The sequence below is a fragment of the Elaeis guineensis genome, chromosome 1, assembly GCF_000442705.2.
Source record: "Elaeis guineensis isolate ETL-2024a chromosome 1, EG11, whole genome shotgun sequence".
NCBI classification, from domain to species: domain Eukaryota; kingdom Viridiplantae; phylum Streptophyta; class Magnoliopsida; order Arecales; family Arecaceae; genus Elaeis; species Elaeis guineensis.
This window is the reverse complement of record NC_025993.2, coordinates 31,803,055-31,822,997: the sequence shown is the minus strand read 5'-3', so window position 1 is coordinate 31,822,997 and position 19,943 is coordinate 31,803,055. Positions and strand designations below refer to the sequence as shown.

The 19,943-nt window shown below is 45.5% G+C and overlaps 1 protein-coding gene across 1 annotated transcript; it reads left to right on the top strand.

The window, feature by feature from the left end:
* The first annotated feature begins 10,601 nt into the window (after window positions 1-10,601).
* LOC140855736 (SAC3 family protein B-like) lies at window positions 10,602-18,789 on the top strand. The gene is given in 15 exon segments (XM_073252336.1): window positions 10,602-10,849; window positions 12,407-12,541; window positions 12,840-13,070; window positions 13,170-13,420; window positions 13,570-13,670; window positions 13,783-13,998; window positions 14,103-14,330; window positions 14,410-14,501; window positions 14,584-14,677; window positions 15,774-15,866; window positions 15,953-16,404; window positions 16,507-16,858; window positions 16,961-18,520; window positions 18,522-18,553; window positions 18,555-18,789. Coding segments are annotated over 15 exon segments (4,080 nt in total). The 5' UTR covers window positions 10,602-10,793; the 3' UTR covers window positions 18,742-18,789.
* Window positions 18,790-19,943: the final 1,154 nt, after the last annotated feature.

Sequence of the window (19,943 nt, the reverse complement as noted above, 5' to 3'; positions counted from 1 at the left end):
AGGTAGTTATTTCCGTCCTCTTCCTTTGAAAGCTCTTCTCGAAGTTTTTTCCATTTTTGTCTCCTTGCAACCTTTCTCCTTTGGTATTTTTCTTTTTGTTCTCCTTTTTGGGGCTAGCGTTATGGCTAGAACCTCTCCTCGAGGAAGTCAGTCGGGGAACCCGACCGACGATTCCCGATCGACCCCAGAGGTGGAGGCTTCTTCACTTTCGAGACCGAGCATTGAACGGCTCAGGGAGCAGTACGGTATCCCGGAGCAGTTCAAACTCTTCGCCCCTGGGGCTGAGGGTCGGGTTAACAACCCGCCTTTGAGCCAGGTGGCCTTTTATGTCGAGGACCTTCGGACAGGTCTTCGCTTTTCGATTTCAGAGTTTGTCCGGAACATCTTGGATTATTACGGGCTTTGCCCGGCGCAACTGGCGTCGAACTCAGTCTGGTTAATAATCAGCTTTACCTTGTTGTGTCGGCTTTTGCCGACCTTTTCCCATATCTCTCTCTTCCGGGCATTCTTCGTCCTCCGACCCCATCCGAAAGCCCGAGGGAGGTGGTTTTTCAATCCCCGAAAGGATCTTTCGTTCATTACCGATCTTCCATCATCGATCCACGAGTGGAAGAACTAATTTTTCTTTGCTTCCTCTTCGCTACCTTGGGGGTTCCCTTCTCACTGGGGCGACCCTCAGACTCAGCCGAACGAAAACAGTCGGGTGGAGGCTGGAGACCGAGAGGACTTTCACCGACTGAAGGATGTGTCGGTGCCGAAGCAGAGAGAGCTCGTCACCGAGAAAGCTCTGTACGATGCCGGCCTGAGTTCGGTTCCCCGTTTAGGTACTGTTCGGTCTGTCGGTCGTCTTTTGATTTTCTCATCCGTCTTTGGATTTGCACTAATCTTTTGTCGAAATTACAGGCATGCCGCCGAGAGTGAGACTGACATATGTCGACATTCGGCAGCATGAGGCGAGGAAGAGACCGGCGCCTGGGGTCAGACCTTCACGACCCCCTAAGAGGCCTCAGACATCATCCCCGACCGATATTGCGACGGTGGCAGCACAGCCCAACACCGAACGGGCATCGGGCTTTGAGCCGGTCATCGCCCTGTCGGCACCGGCGGTGCCACCCGAGGTGCCGACCGAGGAAGGGGTGGCGGAGGGGGCAGCCAAAGGAGTGTCGGCTCCCCTGCCTATGGAAGAGGTTCGGGCCGAAGCACGTGAGCCTGAATGACTTGCGGCGGCTCCCGTCGTGCCTTCGAGAGGAACTCAGTCGAGTTCAAGCTTCCCATCTTTCTTCGATCTTCGGGCCTGGGCGATCGATCGGGGGAAGGCTCCGATTGTTAGGAATAGTGTCCCAAAGCCAATCGTCAGTCTGTTGACGGTTGTACTCCTTTTGTATTAGTACATGAATTATATATAAATAAAAATTATTTTGGTATTTTTTCATCACAAATATTTCATCTTCTAATAAACTCCTGTGTTGTGGTGAAGTCCTTAGGACTATTTAGACTCGACAAAGGAGGATTTGTCGCTTAGTCCTTAAACCTGTTCGTGACCAAATGATACGTTGTTACCAAGGACGACACGTTTATCGAGCATAGATCGTTGTGTGCCATATAGGTTGGTTGTCCTCATAACCAAGGAGTGTGGAGACACTGGTATGGCATACAGGTGAGATGTAATGGTACATCTGCACTGAACGTGACCAACTCTGGAGATATTTCTGCTGTCAAGATTTGCTCCAATGGGATATGTGTATAACTGTCCCTCCGACCTGAGACCGCCACGGTGACTTGCAGGCAACTCACTGCACTTAGGCACTAGACTACCTGAATTTCTAATTCAGCGACGGAAGGCTGCTGGGTGTAGTCAAGTACTTGACTTGTCGGTACGTGTGTCAAGATGGGATTGACCACTCCAGTTCAGGAGCTGTGTACAGTCGTGTTTCAATTTAGCAAAACCTTGGTCAGGGTAGTCCTAGTGAGGAGTCACAGGACTGTTTGAGTTGAACACGACTCGGATGATCTAATCAGGGTTGACAGTTTAACCCTGAGTCATCCTAAACACAGGGGTCAAAAGGGATGAATTATACAGTAACCATATTCACGTAGGTTCTGAGTGTTGCGATTGTAACTATTCGACTTATCCGAACATCGGGTATTATTGCTAGATGGTCACTTCGATTAGTACAGGAATTGGTTCCTGTGCTACCGGCTTAGGTTCGAACCTGCGGGGTCACACACATTAGAGGTTTATTTCTGATCTGATGACTGATTATGAGTCTTATGTGTTTGGGACTCTATGATTGAGAATTAAGATTCTCTGATCATGAGTTCCACACATTTTGGGTACCGGGGTCAAAATTTTGAATTTCAAATTTTGAATTTGAAATTTGAACTCTTCGATCAAGGTTTCATATTGATGGACTTTGATATCCGATTGCCCATCGGATTTGGACTCAATAATTATGAGAAATTTTATTAGTGATTTGATCGCTAATTAACTCAATTTGATTGAGTAATTATTTTTAGATCAAGTCCAATTGAATTGGATTCAGTTGGGTTTGACCCGATTAGGTTAAGAGTTGACCTAATCGTCGAGATGGTTTGATCCCTGATTTGATCAGGGGTTGGGCTTAGTCAATTTCTGATTTGATTAAAATTTTATTGAGCCTAATTAAGTCTAATTAAGTTGGTTTAATTTAGTCTAATTGTGCTTAACCTATTTTGATTAGGTTGGTTCAATTAAGATCAAACCACCATTTAAATTTGAATCCCTACACCACCTTAAATCTCTGCGCCCATTTGAATTCACGAGAATAAACTTCTCGTGAATTTTTTCTCATGCAAAGCCCTTCTCACGCCCACTCTTGTGCACCAATATTTGGATAAAGATGATTAGTTAGCCATTCAAATTCAAAGCGTGTTTGAATCTGAATGGATAACTTATCTCTTGCGCATACATGACATTATCCACTTTAGCGCCCCACATCTCACACGAGAAAGAGTTTCTTGTGAAACCTTTCCACGCACAAAGCAGACTCACACCTTCTCTTCTCAAGCCCAAGTGGATAGGGATAAGTTGATTTTAGTTTGAATTCAAATTTGATTTGAATTCAAATGTGTAACCACTTGTCTTTATCCTCTCACGCGGATAAGACACGTTTTGAACTGTTTTAAAAGAGATAGGGAGCTGGGGCGTGCGTAGAAAAATTCTAAGAAAGAAAGTGGGGTGTGAGGAAGCCTTGTGCGTGAGGTGAAGGTCCAAAACCTTCCGAGAGAAAAAGAAAGAAAAAAAAAATTGGGCATAGGGTTTTTGGTGTGTACCCTAGGGTTTCTACCTAGGGTTCGGGAAGTGAGATTGGTGTGCCACGAGTGTCGTGAGTCCACCAAATTTTAGGGAGAGATACATCAGCCTCTCAACCAATCATGCAGATGATCCAGAGCATCTGAGGAGTCGGCACACATCGATCGAAGGAGTTTGATCAACATCAGCCATCAAAAGGATGAAATCACGAATTAGCATTCGTGAGGAGCCGATCAGATGGGAGCTTCGTGTGGATGATCCGCAGAGGTCAGACACTAGTGTGGCTGTGACGTGACGATCAGAGCTCCCTGATGGTGATCAGATTGCGGTGATCGACTACCCGCAAAAGGTGATGTGTTCTGAACACAGTACAGTAAAAAGTTTACTGTTTCAAATTTGAATTTCAAATTTAAATGCATGCTGTTGTATCATATTTAAATCATAGTGTAGGATTAATTAGTATTAATTAATGAGATTAATTAATAATTCTGCTGTAAAATAGTAATTTTGAAAAAGTTTTAAAATTACCATTTTGTCTCTGTACTGAATTTTCGCTACACCGATGGCGCCGGCGGACGACTCAAGGTCAGCGGGCTGCGTCGCTTCGTCCGACATTCGGGTTTTTGAGGGAGCATCGGTCCTGGCCAACCATGACTTGGCCAGGAGGTTGTGTCAGGCAACCATTCTCCCGACCGATCGGGAGCTCTTGAGGAGTCGGCCAGTGACCTAGATGCTCTCTTCCTTTTATCCGACCATGATCCAGGTGAGCTCTTCTTCTTCTTTTCTTTCTTCTTCATTATCATTTTTATCATTTCATTTTTCTGACGATTGGCCTTCTACTTGCAGCTGATCCACAACATGTCCAAGCTGGAGGCCGGGTACCGGAGGTTCGGCGACGTTCGGACGGCCTGGAAGAATAGGGCCGAAACCGTCGAAGCCGAGAAGGCGACGCTGGTGGACCAGCTGAAGCTGTCGGTCGACCGCGAGGCCAGGCTCGAGGAGGAGATCTCCCGACTCACCAACGGCCTAGCCACCTCGGAGGTCGAGCTTCAGTCAGCCCGCGAGCAGGTCCAGCGCAAGACCCGTTCTGTTCACCGGCTGCGGCGTGAGTGGGATGGCTGTATCAGAGAGCTCGAGGCCGAGCACGAGCAACTTTGGGTTAGCCTAGAGAACCTGGCTAAGGCCGAGGAGAACTTGTCCTCCGCCCAAGCCGACGCTGACATAGCGAAGGCGGAGGCGGAGTCGGCCAAAGAGGTGCTGAGCTGGGCGGTGGAGGACTTCCGTGGCTCGGATGAGTACCGGGAGGAGCTTCTCGAGAGCGGCTTCGCCTCCTATCGGGTGGGGTACGAGGATGCCCGAGATGTGATTCAGAGTCTGCACCCGGAGCTCGACCTGAGCAGCGTCGTCCCTTCGGGGTCGGAGGACCAAGCCACAGAGGGAGATGCCAACCCAATGTCGGAGGATCCGATGGCTGTGGAGGAGGCCGACCCTAGGCCGGTGGGACGAGCTGTCGAAGGTGAGGTGGCTCCAACCTCTGGTCCCACTCCGACCCGAGCGGGTACATCGGTTGCTCCCGAACTATCTCCGGTGCAGGAAGTCGACTCCGACGAATAGTCGGAGTGTCTGCTCTGTTATTTTTGTATTCTTTTGTTTTTGTGTCATCTTTGATATTTGTAATCGGGCTTCGGTCTAATTTTTGTAATCGGGTTTCGGTCCAATTTTGTGAGTCACTTCAACTAAATGAAATCAAAGACTTTTCAAACTTTTTCCTGCATGCAGTTCAAAGTGTATGTCTCGTCGAGCCATCCCTGAGAGTATAGGTCGTAGCTCCGACATACCTCGCTAGGACGTTCGGTAGGATCCAACGTAGCCGATCAAAGTAGTCAGTGGCGTGCGCCGTGCTAAGGGCAGTGCAAGCCCCGATCGTAGGTCGGCATCCCGACTGTCATATAAATAGCATAGGATCCGATGGTCGAGAGTCGTTCCGATCGTAGGTCGAGCGTCCGTCACCCAGACCTTGGTCGGGCATGCACGTCGGGTCAGGTGTCAGCCAATTCCCGAACGTAGCTTATCGATACGATCATCTTTTCGTAGAATCTGATAGTCGAATAGTGTCCGACGTATTCGAACAGGATAACGATGACAAGTCGAATATCCATTGTCCGGCCCTTGGTCGGACGTAGCATGTCGACACGATCATTCTGTAAAGTCTGATAGTTGAATAGTGTCCGACGTATTCGGACAGGATAATGATGACAAGTCGAATATCTGTTGTCCGATCCTTGGTCGGATGTAGTATATCGACATGATCATTCTGTAGAGTCTGATAGTCGAGTAGTGTCTGATGTATTTGGATAGGATAACGATGATAAGTTGAATATCCGTTGTCCGGCTCTTGGTCGGACGTGCACGTCGGGACGTATGATAAATGGTGGTAAGCCAAATATCCTTCGATCGATCGTGATCAAGTCGGTACATCGCAAGTCGAATATCCGTTGCCCGACCCTTGGTCGGGCGGATACGTCGCGATGTATGATAAACGGTGGCAAGCCGAATATCCTTCGACCAGTTGTGACCAAGTCGGTATGTCGCAAATGCGACTATGGTCATCTTGGCGTTTTATCCTTCTTAGTGAAAGCTAAGTCGGCAAGTTAGCCAGCCGCGTTGATTGAGAGTCGACTACGGAAGGAGGGCAGCTTCAACTTAGAGGGGTTTCATTGCCAGCGCTGACCTTCCATTAGTGTAGACAGAATGGTTCTCGTAAGAGTCCGTTGTGTCGTCGGTGATCAAGACGTAGATTCGGCAATCGAGATGTAGATTTGGCGATCGAGCCATAGATTCGGCAATCGAGCCATAGATTCAGTGATCGAGCCATAGATTCGGCGATCGAGCCGTAGATTCGACGACAGAGACGTAGATTCGGCAATCGAGATGTAGATTCGGTGATCGAGCCATAGATTCGACGATCGACACGTAGATTCGGTGATCGAGACGTAGATTCGGTGATCGAGACGTAGATTCGACGATCGAGCCATAGTTCGGCGATCGAGACGTAGATTCGACGATCGAGACATAGATTCGGCGATCGAGATGTAGATTCGGCGATCGAGATGTAGAATTGGCGATCGAGCCGTAGAATTGGCGATCGAGCCGTAGATTTGGCGATCGAGTCGTAGATTCGGCGATCGAGTCGTAGATTCAAAGATTGAGACGTAGATTTCCAACGAGATGTTGGGCCCAAGTCGGGGCGTTGAGGCTCGTACTTTGACGATCGCCTCTTCGTCGACTTCCCTTCAGCAGTCATTCCTCGGTCCAGTCGTTTGGAGATCATGTTGGTGACTCCAGCAGTAGGCTGATTGTTCGCTGCATCTTCAGTCGGTTGGGGTCGTCGGTCAGGAAGGGATCGAGTCAACGGGTCCCTTCGATACTTTTCAAGATACCCTCATTGTATGAGGGCCTCTATTTCATCCATGAGTTGGATGCATCACTCGATGTTGTGATTGTGGCCCCGATGGAATCGACAGTATTTTTTTCGGTCGAGGCCTTTTGCCTTCAGAGGTGGTGACCGTCGCAGATATTCCGCTCCTTCGATCTCCATCAGGATCTACGCATGAGGAGCAAAGAGGGGTGTAGGAGTCATACCTACGATGCGTCGGTCTCGGACTTCACCGTCGGGACGATCTCGGACTCCATCATCGGGGCGAGATCTGTTTATCAGTCGGGGGTCTGCTGGGTTCAGCAGGAGCCTGATTTTTCTTCTACTTCTCCTTCTGGCCCGTGCCCTCGATCAAGCGCCGGTCGGAAGCTCCTTCGTCCGCGTGCATGTATTTGTACGCGCGCTCCAGCAATTTGGCATACGTCCGGGGGAGGGTCTTGTCCAAGGAATATGTGAACCGAGATCTTCTTAGCCCCCTCTTTATGCTCGAGATAGTTATGTCTTCGTTGAGGTTTCGGACCTCGAGTATGGCCGTGTTGAATCGGGCCACAAAGTGTCGGAGTGTCTTATTTTCTCTCTGCTTGAGGGAGAAAAGATTGTCCGAGGTTCGTGACGGTTTCCGACTGGTGCTGAAATGGACCACGATAGAATGCTCGAGCTGCCCAAAGGAGTGGATACATCCTGAGCGGAGGCCGGAGTACCGGGCCCTGGAGCTTTACGAAGTGTGGCAGGGAAGCCGATGCAGAGGAGGGCATCGGTTGCCCCTTGAATTGTCATGAGAGCCTTGTAGCTCTCCAGATGGTCAACTAGGTCGGTGGAGCCATCGTAAGGCTCCACATGAGGCATCTTGAACCGACTAGGGATCGGTTCGTCGAGGATAAATCGAGAGAGAGGTTGGGTGGTCCGAAAGTCGATATCGTTTGAAGACTTCTGACCATCCGCCTGGAGCTGGATAAGCCGACGGTCGATTTTTTCGAACTTACGTTCGTAGTCGTCCAACCGTCGGTGTTGAGAAACTCCAGGGGTCGAACCTCCCGACGAATTTAAGAGTGAGGCGGACGGTGTCTGCGGTCGCTTCTCCTTCCTCGTCCGCTCCAGCTGGGAAGGAGAGGAATGCCGAGACCGGTGGATGTCATGCTGTGGCCGCCTCACTCCTTCTCGATGGGAGTGCTGAGACGGCTGCTCTTGAGGAGGAGACAGAAGACGCGAGCGTCGGCGGCTGCTTCTGGATGGCATAGGATGCACCGTCGGTTGTTCCGCCGGTGGTTGCAGCAATTGAGTCGGTTGTTGTTGAAGATTTTTGACCGCGTCCGTCAGAACGGTCATTTGACGCATGATCACCGTGATCTGCGCCTCCGTGGTCACCACCGGATGCGGAGAGCTGGGTTCCGCTACAAAGGGCAAAGGAGGGGCCTCTTCCCGACAGAAAGAGCGTCTCGCCGATCCGATAGCTCTCGATCGCTGAGTCCTAATTTTCGTCATCTCGAGAGGTTTTTCAAGCTTTATGGAGCTCGCTGTCTTACCTCTGTCGAGCTCCTACCTGGCGTGCCAAATCTGTTACGGCCAATCCCTCCGTCGTCCGATCGTCGGAAACGCGCACCTGCAAGAGAAGTCCTCACTGACCGGAGATGCCTCCGGCAGGGACCCTCCAATGGTCAAGTCAGAGAGGAGACTAGGCAACAGTGAAAAATCAGGGGCTCAACGGAGGAGAGAGAGAGAGATTGAGAGCTCAAGAACTTAAAGGCACTTCAGAGAGCTTACCAAAACTATTGCCTTACCCCATTTTATAGTAGAATGCGGTATGGTCCTGCCATTAATGGTGCAGACAACTGGGGAGTCGGTGATGTGGGTGTTGTGGGTCGGATATCGGGAGGTTGAGCCTCGAAAGTCCCATATCGGTTGCAGTCAAGAGTGTCTACTGCTTAAAAGTGCGGATTCCCTCTTACCCATGTGAGGCACCTTTTGCGGGGCAAAACCGTGAGGGGCGGCGATTGTGGTTCCCTGTAGCGGGCACACGCCGTCTCAGAGCGGACAATACCTCACGTGCGACGGAGGGGGGAAGGTCCGTCACTCTTGGCACGTAACCACATCATGGCGTGCCAGAAAGGAAACCCGTCCCCGGCTCACATGCAGTTGACCCTCTTGACTGGGGGGGCTGTGTTGTGGGTTGGGCATCGGGAGGCTGAGCCTCGAAAGTTTCATATCGGTTGCAGTCAAGAGTGTCTACTGCTTAAAAGTACGGACTCCCTCTTACCCACGTGAGGTGCCTTTTGCGGGGCAAAACCATGAGGGACGGTGATTGTGGTTCTCTGTAGCGGGCACATGCCGTCTCAGAGCGGACAATACCTCATATACGACGGAGGGGGGAAGGTCCGTCACTCTTGGCACGTAACCACATCATTATTCGGTCGGATACTGCCGGCAGTCATTGTCGGCAGTCATTGTCGGAGTCATTGTTGGAGTCGTCCGTCGGTCCGGTGGGTAGAGTCGGATATCGATCGGACCGATCCGAAGGTAAGTCGGCATACAGAGGTCAGTCGGTATATCCCAATAGTGGCCATTCAAGATTTCATAAGAGTTGTGGGTGATGTCCTCTTTCTCCTTGGCGACATCTTTTCCCTACTTCAGTTATTGCTGATTTTGACATTATATGCAAACAATATAATCTGGTTACATAACTAATTTTTCTACCACAGGGTATTGCCAAGGAAGCATCCTGAATTTGGATGGCATTAAGATGTTGGGATTTTCCTCTTTAGGAGTTATTGAACCATCTATCATACCGTATCAAGTTAATATTCAGTAGTGATAGGGTTACACAGGGGACATGTTTGCCAATTTAGTAGTTATGGTAACAGCAAATTGCAGATTTTCAGAAATAAGGTCAGACCTAATCCATTGGATTACACTTTCAATCATTAATTGGACTGCTTTGGAAAAAGTTAATTGATGGATGCCAAGATGGTTCTGCAATTTACTGCAGAGATAAATTGTTAGGATTTGACGCCTCGAGATTCAGTCCACATTGAGCCCACAGCGAGGTTCGCGGCGAAAAACGGAGTCCAACGAGACTAAGATCACCTAAATCGGAGCTCGGATGGAGGAGATACGAGCTTTTGAAGTCGGCACGAGAATCGAGGTGGTGGAGGACCGCCGGCGATCCGTGGCGGGCGGCAGCGGCGCGGCCGCAGGCGGCGGCGCGCGGAACGCGCGTATCAGGCCCGCGTGGGATGTGGGACCCAGGCCCGTGCGGGACGCGCGACCCAGGCCTACGCGGGACGCGTGACCTAGGCCCAGGCCCGTGCGAGATGCACGATCCAGGCCCAGGCCCGCGCGGGACGCGCGACCCAGCGGCCTGCTGGCCCCTTGCCCCGGTGTGGATGCACCAGCGTGGATGCTGCAAGTACCGTACAGAAAAATAGTTATCACTACCCCACAAGCTGGTTTATATTAAGCAACAAGCCTTGTGTGCAATCTTGGAAGAAAAATTGATGCTAGTTATGACTCAATACAGTGTTAAACATGTGGATCAGATTTTTTTTTTTTTCCGAAGAAAGTTCCACTTTCTCCTGAACATCATGGCAACCTACCTCAGAAAAAACATGAAGCTATTTATGAAATGGTAACAGTTATCAGGATATCTATTTTGCCTCGTCATGCAAATAGTTTTGAATGACCACAGGCCATTAGTCATCACCTTGCTTACATCTTAGTTCACAAAAAACTATATTAATTAAGATATTATATGGACTTATCTGATGTGATAAAATTATATTAATTAATTCAATATAATATTTTTTTATTTTTTGGGCATGGTATTCATTGTGATGGCCCAATCCACTTGACAGGCCAGGCCCAGCCGTGGCCCAGCCCATCTAGACCACAACACAGAGCAGCGGAAGACTACCGTTGCGTCCTCCTCTCCGACGGAGTACGGTCACCGGCAAAGTCGGATTCCGGTCACCGGACCGCAGGTCCCTCTATAAATAAGTCCCCGTTCTGTCGAATATCCTTCGTCGCTATTCTTTTTCTCTTCTTGCTCCCTCTTTTCTGCCTTCGAGTTCAATGATCTCTAGCACTATGCCCGCCGGAAATCAAGCCCGCAGCAGTCGCCGGAGCCGGTAAGAGCCCCAATCCCCCTCTTCCTCAGCTTCCCTTGTGATTAGGATGGTCGCCGACCATGAAATCGGCCAAGAAATTGGCGCCGGTGAACGGGCAACGGCCAAGAACCACCGAGAAGGGGCTCTATTCTACATCCCCTGTTTTCAGGCGTTCTTTCTCCTTTTTCTGGCCACCTGCGCCACCGTCTTTGGACACAAAACCCTGAGCCAATCCATCCCTCTTCTTCCCTTGTCATTAGGATTGTCGCCGGCCAAGAAATCGGCGACGGGGAACGGCCAATGGCCCAGAAATTGGCCGGTCCAGAAGTTGACTGGAAACCAGAGACAGGCCTCCATTCCACATCCCCTGTTTTCCTGGGTTCTTTCCCATTTTCTGGCCACCTGCGCCACCGTCTTTGGACACCAAACCCTGAGCCGATCCATCCCTCTTCTTCCCTTGTGATTAGGATTGTCGCTGGCCAAGAAATCGGCGCCTCCTGCGCCGGCCAAGAAATTGGCCGGAAAACCACCGGGAAGGGGCTCTATTCTACATCCCCTGTTTTCAGGCGTTCTTTCTCCTTTTTCCGGCCACCTGCGCCACCGTCTTTGGACACAAAACCCTGAGCCAATCCATCCCTCTTCTTCCCTTGTCATTAGGATTGCCGCCGGCCAAGAAATCGGCGACGGGGAACGGCCGATGGCCCAGAAATTGGCCGGTCCAGAAGTTGACTGGAAACCAGAGACAGGCCTCCATTCCACATCCCCTGTTTTCCTGGGTTCTTTCCCATTTTCTGGCCACCCGCGCCACCGTCTTTGGACACCAAACCCTGAGCCGATCCATCCCTCTTCTTCCCTTGTGATTAGGATTGTCGCTGGCCAAGAAATCGGCGCCTCCTGCGCCGGCCAAGAAATTGGCCGGAAAACCACCGAGAAGGGGCTCTATTCCACATCCCCTGTTTTCCGGCGCTCTTTCCCGTTTCTCTGGCCACCTGCGCCACTGTCTTTGGACACCAAACCCTGAGCCGAGTCCCCCAGCCTCCTAAGAACCTCCACGGTGAGGTCATGCCCGCCGGTCACCGGCCAACGGGCAAAGAGGAAAAAGGCCCGGTTCCCCTGCTTTTCTGAGCCTTTTTCCCATATATTTCTTGCCGGCTGGTCATCACCCCCGACCGTCCACCGCTGCATGTTGCCGGCTGGTCATCATCCAATAGATATTTATGACCTTATGGTTGTCAAAAAGTGCACTTGCTCATTATTTGTTTAATCAAAATTAGTTATGCTTCTTATCTCATATTGTTTGAACCTTATTTTTATTGTTTCAAAGAAATTGAAAAGAATCTTGTGATTATATTCAATTTGATCTCTTTACAATTTACAAGACGATCCTAATCCTAACCATTCATCATTTCTAAGTTTCCTTTATGGCATGTGCACCTGCATCAAGGCACTCCGTGTTACTTAAGAGTGTCATTTGCTACATTTTTCAGCTTTGTCGTAGCTCTTTATTCATATTTGAAATGTTTAATTGTCTTAATTGTGTTGAGGTGCTTGATCTCTCTTCTTGATTCCTGTTGATAGATTGCAAACTCATGCAAACATGCACTTTGAAAATGGGAATGCTCAAACTTTCAAAAGGATAAGGTTACGCCCTTCGGCTTTTGAAAGCAATCGCTCTGTCCGGAAGTCTGATTTTTCTCATGAAGAAGTGCAAAGGTGAATGATTTTTTAATTCTTTGCTCTTCTTCAAATGGTCTTAGCAGCAATTCAATTGAGATAATATATCATTGCATAGCTTATAATAACCCCATTCATTGTATATTAGCTAATAATTAATAGCCCGAAGACAGATATATGGGTCCGTTTTGAAACCTTGCTGCATTTTGGTGTGCTTTATGAAACATTATATTCCTTGTATTCCTGGTAGTAAGAAATCATCATTGTTTCTGCTATTTCCTTATTTTTATATTTTTTATCTACTTGATGGATCATATCTGTGGCAATTGTTTTTCAGGCCTGATATATCCACTCCTAGATTGGGCCGTCGAAGGAAATCTCGAGTAAATTATGATAAGTTCCCACCTCAACAGAGCAATCACCAGATTGTGTCTTATTCTGACGCACATGATAGTGGAACTTCATCTCCACCGAGGCCTTCTTTTCGTAATGGAACCAAAAGGGCAAGATCTCCTGTACCTTCTGTTGATGGTTTGGCAACATCTTCTATACAATCTGATTCTGAAAGGTATTCTCTACCATTTTGCTTACCTTGGCTTTCTTCTGGAAAATGACTGTGGTATATATCTCATGAGTTCAGCAAGTTCTGAAGTAAATTTCAATGCAGGGAAATGCAACCGAAGGCAAAGCGGTTGGCCCACTTCAATGTTGAACTAAGCCAACCAATTCCGAACCTGCATGATCTTGTTAAGCACGAACCTTCGGGAAATAAGGAGAACCAAGCTTCTTTAGACAAATGCAATGCAGATGAGCATACTGAATTAGCACGTGATTTATCTAGCGGTGACAATTTGTTTGATACTGAAGGCCCAGAATCATCTCAAGTTGTGGTTGGGCTTTGTCCAGATATGTGTCCAGGTATGTTCCAAGGATTTTGATATCATAATCTTGTGTATTTATTTATGGTAATAGTTATTAGATGGTCACTGCTTGTCCTTTTTTGCCAAATCTTGAAAAGCACTGAAAACCATTTTAGAGTAATAAGCTGGATTGATATTATGATTCAGAATCTGAACGGAAGGAGCGTGAAACCAAAGGAGATCTGGATAGGTATGAGCGCCTGAATGGAAAAAGAAACCAAACTACCAAATTTCTTGCTGTCAAAAAGGTAGTTGATGAGTAATCTCCATCTCATGTCCACCTGATAGAATTTGTTCTAAAATTACCTTTCATCACCTATAACAGGAAGCATGATTGAATTTCTTATCTGATTCATGCAGTATCATAGGACAGCTGAGCGAGAAGCTGACTTGATAAGGCCTATGCCAGTCTTGCAGAAGACGGTTGATCATCTTCTGAGTTTGCTGGATCAACCATACAATGACAACTTTTTGAGTATGTACAACTTTTTGTGGGATAGAATGCGGGCGATAAGGATGGACCTCAGAATGCAACATATTTTCAACCAACAGGCTATCATCATGCTTGAGCAGATGGTATCATTTAGTTCTAGTTTTATTTACTCTTTTTTTTTTTTTCCGCATATTGCTGCCATTATGCAATAGAAATTGAGCAGTTGCTGTTCCTTTTCTGACACCAGATAAGACTCCACATCATTGCTATGCATGAGTTTTGTGAATACAAGAAAGGCGAGGGCTTTTCAGAAGGATTTGATGCACACTTGAACATCGAACAAATGAGCAAGACATCAGTTGAGTTGTTTCAAATGTATGATGACCAGAGGAAGAAGGGAATCAATGTTCCAACAGAAAAGGAGTTTCGTGGTTATTACGCACTTCTCAAGTTGGATAAGCATCCAGGATACAAAGTAAGCTGTCTTTCATCTTGGCTGTGGCTTAAAACCATATACAATTTTTAGCTGATCTTTTCCCCTCTCTCTGTTTTAGGTGGGACCTGCAGAGCTCTCACTTGACCTTGCTAAGATGACTCCAGAGATTAGATGCACTCCAGAAATTTTATTTGCTCGAGAAGTAGCAAGGTATTTGTGTGTATTGATGGTCAGTTATTTTTACTATAACAACAATGAAATGTAACATAACCCATTGGTTTTGTCATTCCAGAGCATGTAGAATAGGTAATTATATCGCCTTCTTTCGCCTTGCAAGAAAAGCAACTTACCTGCAGGCCTGCTTGATGCATGCTCACTTTGCCAAGGTAACTATTTTTCCACACAATCTACATTCCTTTCGCATGCAATTCATATGATTGTGATACAAGTACGTGCACTGATTCTGTCTGGATATCATGCTTGGATTTCCTCGATATCCCATTGAAAATGAATGATGCATCAATGAACCTGAAATTTACTTCAATTCTGTTATCTCTACTCTTGTAATAGATTCTTTCAATGCATTATTTTCAAGTTTTTCTAATAACTATATCTTTTACTAGCAAGGAGCATGAAAGGAATCTGTGGGAATGGATTGATCCTTGTGTTGATGGAATATGGTCCTTGGTACAAAGAAGTAGCAAAGATGAAGTTGCTGGGATCCCATTAGGTGCAGGATCACTTTGGTGGAAGAGATTCTTCTAAGATTGCATTGGCTGCATGATCAATAGATAAATCATAATGGCAAGGCAAACATGTCGATTTTTCTCATTTTGAAGTCTGTGTCGAGGCCAATTGAAGCTGATGATGTCATGATCAAAATTGACGTGCAAGGAATTTTATGTTCCTATTATGCAGCCAATTGAGCTTAAGAGAAAAGGACATGAGGGATATGCATGCCTTAGATATGGTTTTGATTGAGTTTTGAGGGTTATAGTTAATTTTTGATTCTTTTTGCATCCATTTTCATAAAGGACCTAAGTAGTTTTAAAAGAAGATATTGTTTTTGAATTGAATTAGTGTCTGTGATATTTTTCATAGGTACATATTGAAAAAAAAATGCTGAGCTCAAAAGCAATAAGGAGCTAATCTCACCATGAAATCTGCAAGCTCTGTGTGTGTGTGTGTGTGTCTCGTGCACGCAAGTGTAAGACAACTCAAATTGGATGTGCTCATCCACACCCAACATGTTTACAGCCTTAATCTGATTACAGTGGTTATCTGATGATGGTTTTAGTTCAACCAGCCATTACCTCGATCATGGTTCTTGCATTATTTATTTATTTATTTATTTATTATATGCTTTATGTCCTCAGGAGAGGATTAGCATTACTAGCCATGATTTAGCCTTACTGCATCTTTTATAGAACCGTTAATGATGTTTTATGAATACATTTAGTTAAACAACACTTTTTTCTCCAGATAAGAACAAAGGCACTTGCTGCTTTGCACGGAGGTCTTCAGAAAAACCATGGAATTCCCATTGCACATGTTGTGGACTGGCTAGGCATGGAGGTAAAATTTGCCATTTAGCTGCTGGTCAATCATCAATTTCATTTCCGCAGAACTTAATTCTCTAAACATTTCTTTACCCTGTTCAGGAGGAGGATGTTGAAGGTATTCTGGAATATCATGGGTTTGTTTCGAAAAAATATGAAGAGATGTATATGGTGAAGGAAGGTCCATTTCTTAATGGTGACGTAGATTTTCCAACCAAGTGTGCGAAACTTGTGCACCTCAAGAAGTCCAAGAGGATTATTGATGATGTTTATTCTGAGGCTGTCACACAAGCTGAAGATGATTCTGTACAAAATGATGAGGATGAACAAATAACTGAATTAAATGGACAAACCTCCATGGGTCAGGAAATCTTGCCTCAAACGGAGACAACTATAGTTCAAGCTGGAGCACCTGGATTCTCAAACTCCAAGCTCATAGTCGAGAATACAGCCCCTCAGACAGAAGTAGGCAAAAGCCTAGAAAATGAAGCATCAAAAATAATTTTGTGTCCCAAGAATGAAGTTGCCAGTGAAAAGCTGAAGTTGATTGTAAGGTTTGTTTTTCTTCTTCTTCTTATTAGTGTTTTTTTTTTTTAACGTGATTCAGTTTTTAAAAACAGGAGTTGACAGTTATGCTTTACATCATTTACTACCAGAAAATGGAAGCAGATAACATCCTTGTGGAGGAAAAACAGGGAACAAATTGAGTTCCTTGCAAGTTCATTGAGTTCACTCTCCTTAGGACCACCAGAACAACAAATTGAAGCAGTGAGACCACCAGAACAAAAAATTGAAGAAGTAAGACCACCAGAACGACAAATTGAAGAAGTAAGAACACCAGAAGGACAAATTGAAGCTGCGAGGCCACCAGAACGACAAATTGAAAAAATAAGATCGCCAGAACAAAAAATTGAAGAAGTAAGACCACCAGAACGACAAATTGAAGAAGTAAGACCACCAGAAGGACAAATTGAAGCACGGAGACCACCAGAACAACAAATTAAAAAAGTAAGTTATCTCCCTGATATGTCTCTGATCTCCATAAATTATTTGTGAAGTTATATATTATGTTAAATTTAGCTCCTTATTTTACTTTATCTTTTAATGAAGCCACCAAGACAAGCCAGAAGCAAGCTCAACATTGATTACATTGTGAGAGAGAGATATGCAAGACATGAGAAATCATGGTCAACACTGAATGTCTCAGAACTGGTTGCACCAATTTTAAGTGCAAAAAATCCCGTTGCCAGATGCCTTTGCTGGAAGTTGCTTGTCTGTGTCCAAGGAACTGACACAATGGGTCAAACCAATCTTTTGGCTTCAAGATGGTTGCTCTCAAAACTCATGGGGTCTGGTAAAGAAAATGATGAACTGATGGTTTCATCTTCTCACTTATCGATATGGAAGAAATGGATCAACAGAAATAGTTCTTCCAGGAAATGCGTCAACAGAAGTAATTCTTCCAGGAAATGGGTCAACAGAAATAGTTCTTCTGAAGCCTGCTGTTTATCTGTCATTAGGGAGGCAATGTTTGTCCATAAGGAGCCATTTGCTTATGATGATATTTTTGCTGGTGCAAGCTGCATTATGTTTCTGGTATCAGAAAGCATTCCATGGGAAATTCAAAGGGTTCGGCTTCAGAACCTTTTAATGTCTGTACCTTCTGGATCGAGCCTACCTCTTTTGATAGTAGTTGGTGATGAGTGCAAAGAAGAGACTGCTGATCCTTCAGCCACAATAATTAAGAGACTTGGTCTTCATGATGCAGACAAAACAAGGGTAAACTTGTTTTCAGTTGTTTTCCTGGTTGATAGAGAGCACTTTGGTTTCTTTGATGATGACAAATTGAGAGAGGGTCTACGGTGGCTGGCAAACTGTTCGCCTCTACAACCTTCTCCACTTCTGGCAAAGACCGGTGAACTGGCCTCGAATTATGTGAGATCTTCACTGAGGGTTCTTGACAATTGTAATGCCTCTGAATTGGGTCCAGACCATTGCATCTTAGCTTTTAACAAAGCCCTGGACCGATTGGTGGAGGAAATTCTGACTGCGGCATCCATGAATCCAATTTGTTGGCCTTGTCCTGAAGTTGATCTGCTAGAGAAATCGAGCAGAGAGAGAATGATAGCAGACATGTTCTTACCCAGCATTGGTTGGAGCTCACCTGCAAGAACTGAGCCACTCACTAGAGCAATAAAGGGTTGCAAGCTTCCAAATTTTTCCAACGACCTGTCTTTTTTGAGCCAAGGTTCCTATATGGGTTTGAAGATTCCAAATCAGAAGTTAGCTTTTGAAGATTGCTTGATCAAGTATCTTACACAGTCGTCTAAATTGTTGAGTTGGGATCTAGCTGTTTTGGAGGCCAGTATAATGGTACAGAAGGGTGCAGGTCTTGAGCTACGTGGTTCATGTTATTACATTATTCCAAGATGGGTTACAATTTTCAGGCGGATCTGCAATTGGCGACTGCTGAATTTGGAATTTGGGGAGGCCTCAGTTGCTTATGTGTTGGATTCCGTCTATGAGATAGACGCTGAAGAGCAACAGCCACTGCATTATACTTTGAATGACGTGCCATTTGATGAACTCTATGAAATCTGCTGTAGATCATTGGTAGACCAACCCTCATCAGTTCACATGCCTGCATGTCCGCCCCCAGGGGTCGCCCTTTGAAGATGGTTGTGCTTCAGAGACTGATGCTCAGTAGGAAAACTGATGGAGATTTCAGAGGCAGTACCTTTGTTGATGATTACTCCCTAGAGGAAAAGGATAGAAATAAACAGAAGGTAGCTGCATCTTTATCTATAAATAATGACAAGTTGGCCATGTTATTGGCACGATGTAAGTGTTCGAAAGACAGGATAGATGAGAAATTTGCTATTTGTATTTGAATCCCATCCGTGGGCTTTTTATTCAATAATAATATAATGTTGCATTGTTATCATGTCCGTTTCTCTTGCTTTTCTTGTGAGCTGATCTTCTCTGAAATGCCATTAGTGCAGTATAATGAGTTCTTCAAATTTTCACCACAGAAAAGTACTGACTTGTTCCGATGTGCAACATTCTTGAAATGCTTTTGGGAGATGATAGAGCCCTTCTTGGCTCGTTTGTGGTTATAATGGTTGTATGTGTCAGAATGTCTGAGATAAAACAAATGGTTTAAAAACAAAGTACATGGGACAGATGAATTGTTAGGTATGATGCTGTAAATACTGTCTAAATAGTAAAGCTCATGTGCAACATCGTCCTTTTTTTTTTATTCTAGTATTTCAACTACCGAACTTGGTTTATACTGAGCTTGGAGTTTGTATTAAAATGATGTTAGATATCGAGATGTTCTTTATTTGCTATGTTATGCTCCGAAGCCCCTTCTCTCGAGTAATGCAACAGTATTGGTAGTCTAGCACCAAATATTTCTCAACACTTCTAGCATACCACCGCAAGATAATTGATGGTTTTAGTGCCAATCTCGGCATCCATCAGTGTAGAGGAAATGTTTATTGATGGGGAGCTATCGTACCATTTTTCTATTTTTTCGTACCAACACCTAAAATTTCACAATTGTTTTTGCTTTGACTTTTGTTTTGACCTTTTTTTTTTTAATAAAAAGATCAAACTAGAGAGCTTTATATCTCAATCTAAACCAAAATGTTTTTTAGTGACTCCCTGGAAGAGACTTGCTGTTTCAGAATCAAGACCATCTTGCTGTTCAAGGATATTGTGATGCCGATTGGGTAGGTGCTTGTGATAGTTGACATTCTACTTCTAGTTACTGTATGTTTGCTAGAAGCAACCTTATTAAATGAAGGATATTTGAATTAATCTCTCTTCTCTGCGCACACCATTTTTCTCATCTCTCTTCTTCCTTCTTGTTTCTTATCATCTTCTATGTCATATTTATTCGTTTCTTCCATTATCATTTCTGTATACATGATCTCCGATTTGATTCAGTTTATTGTCAGTTCTGAGAATAAAGACAACCGGAAAGATCATCTAAATTTAATCTCAAACTATGTACAAACTAGTGTTTGTCTCATCTAAAGAATTAATTATTACATGTCACAGAGGGTATGTGTTACAAGAGTTGGAAACA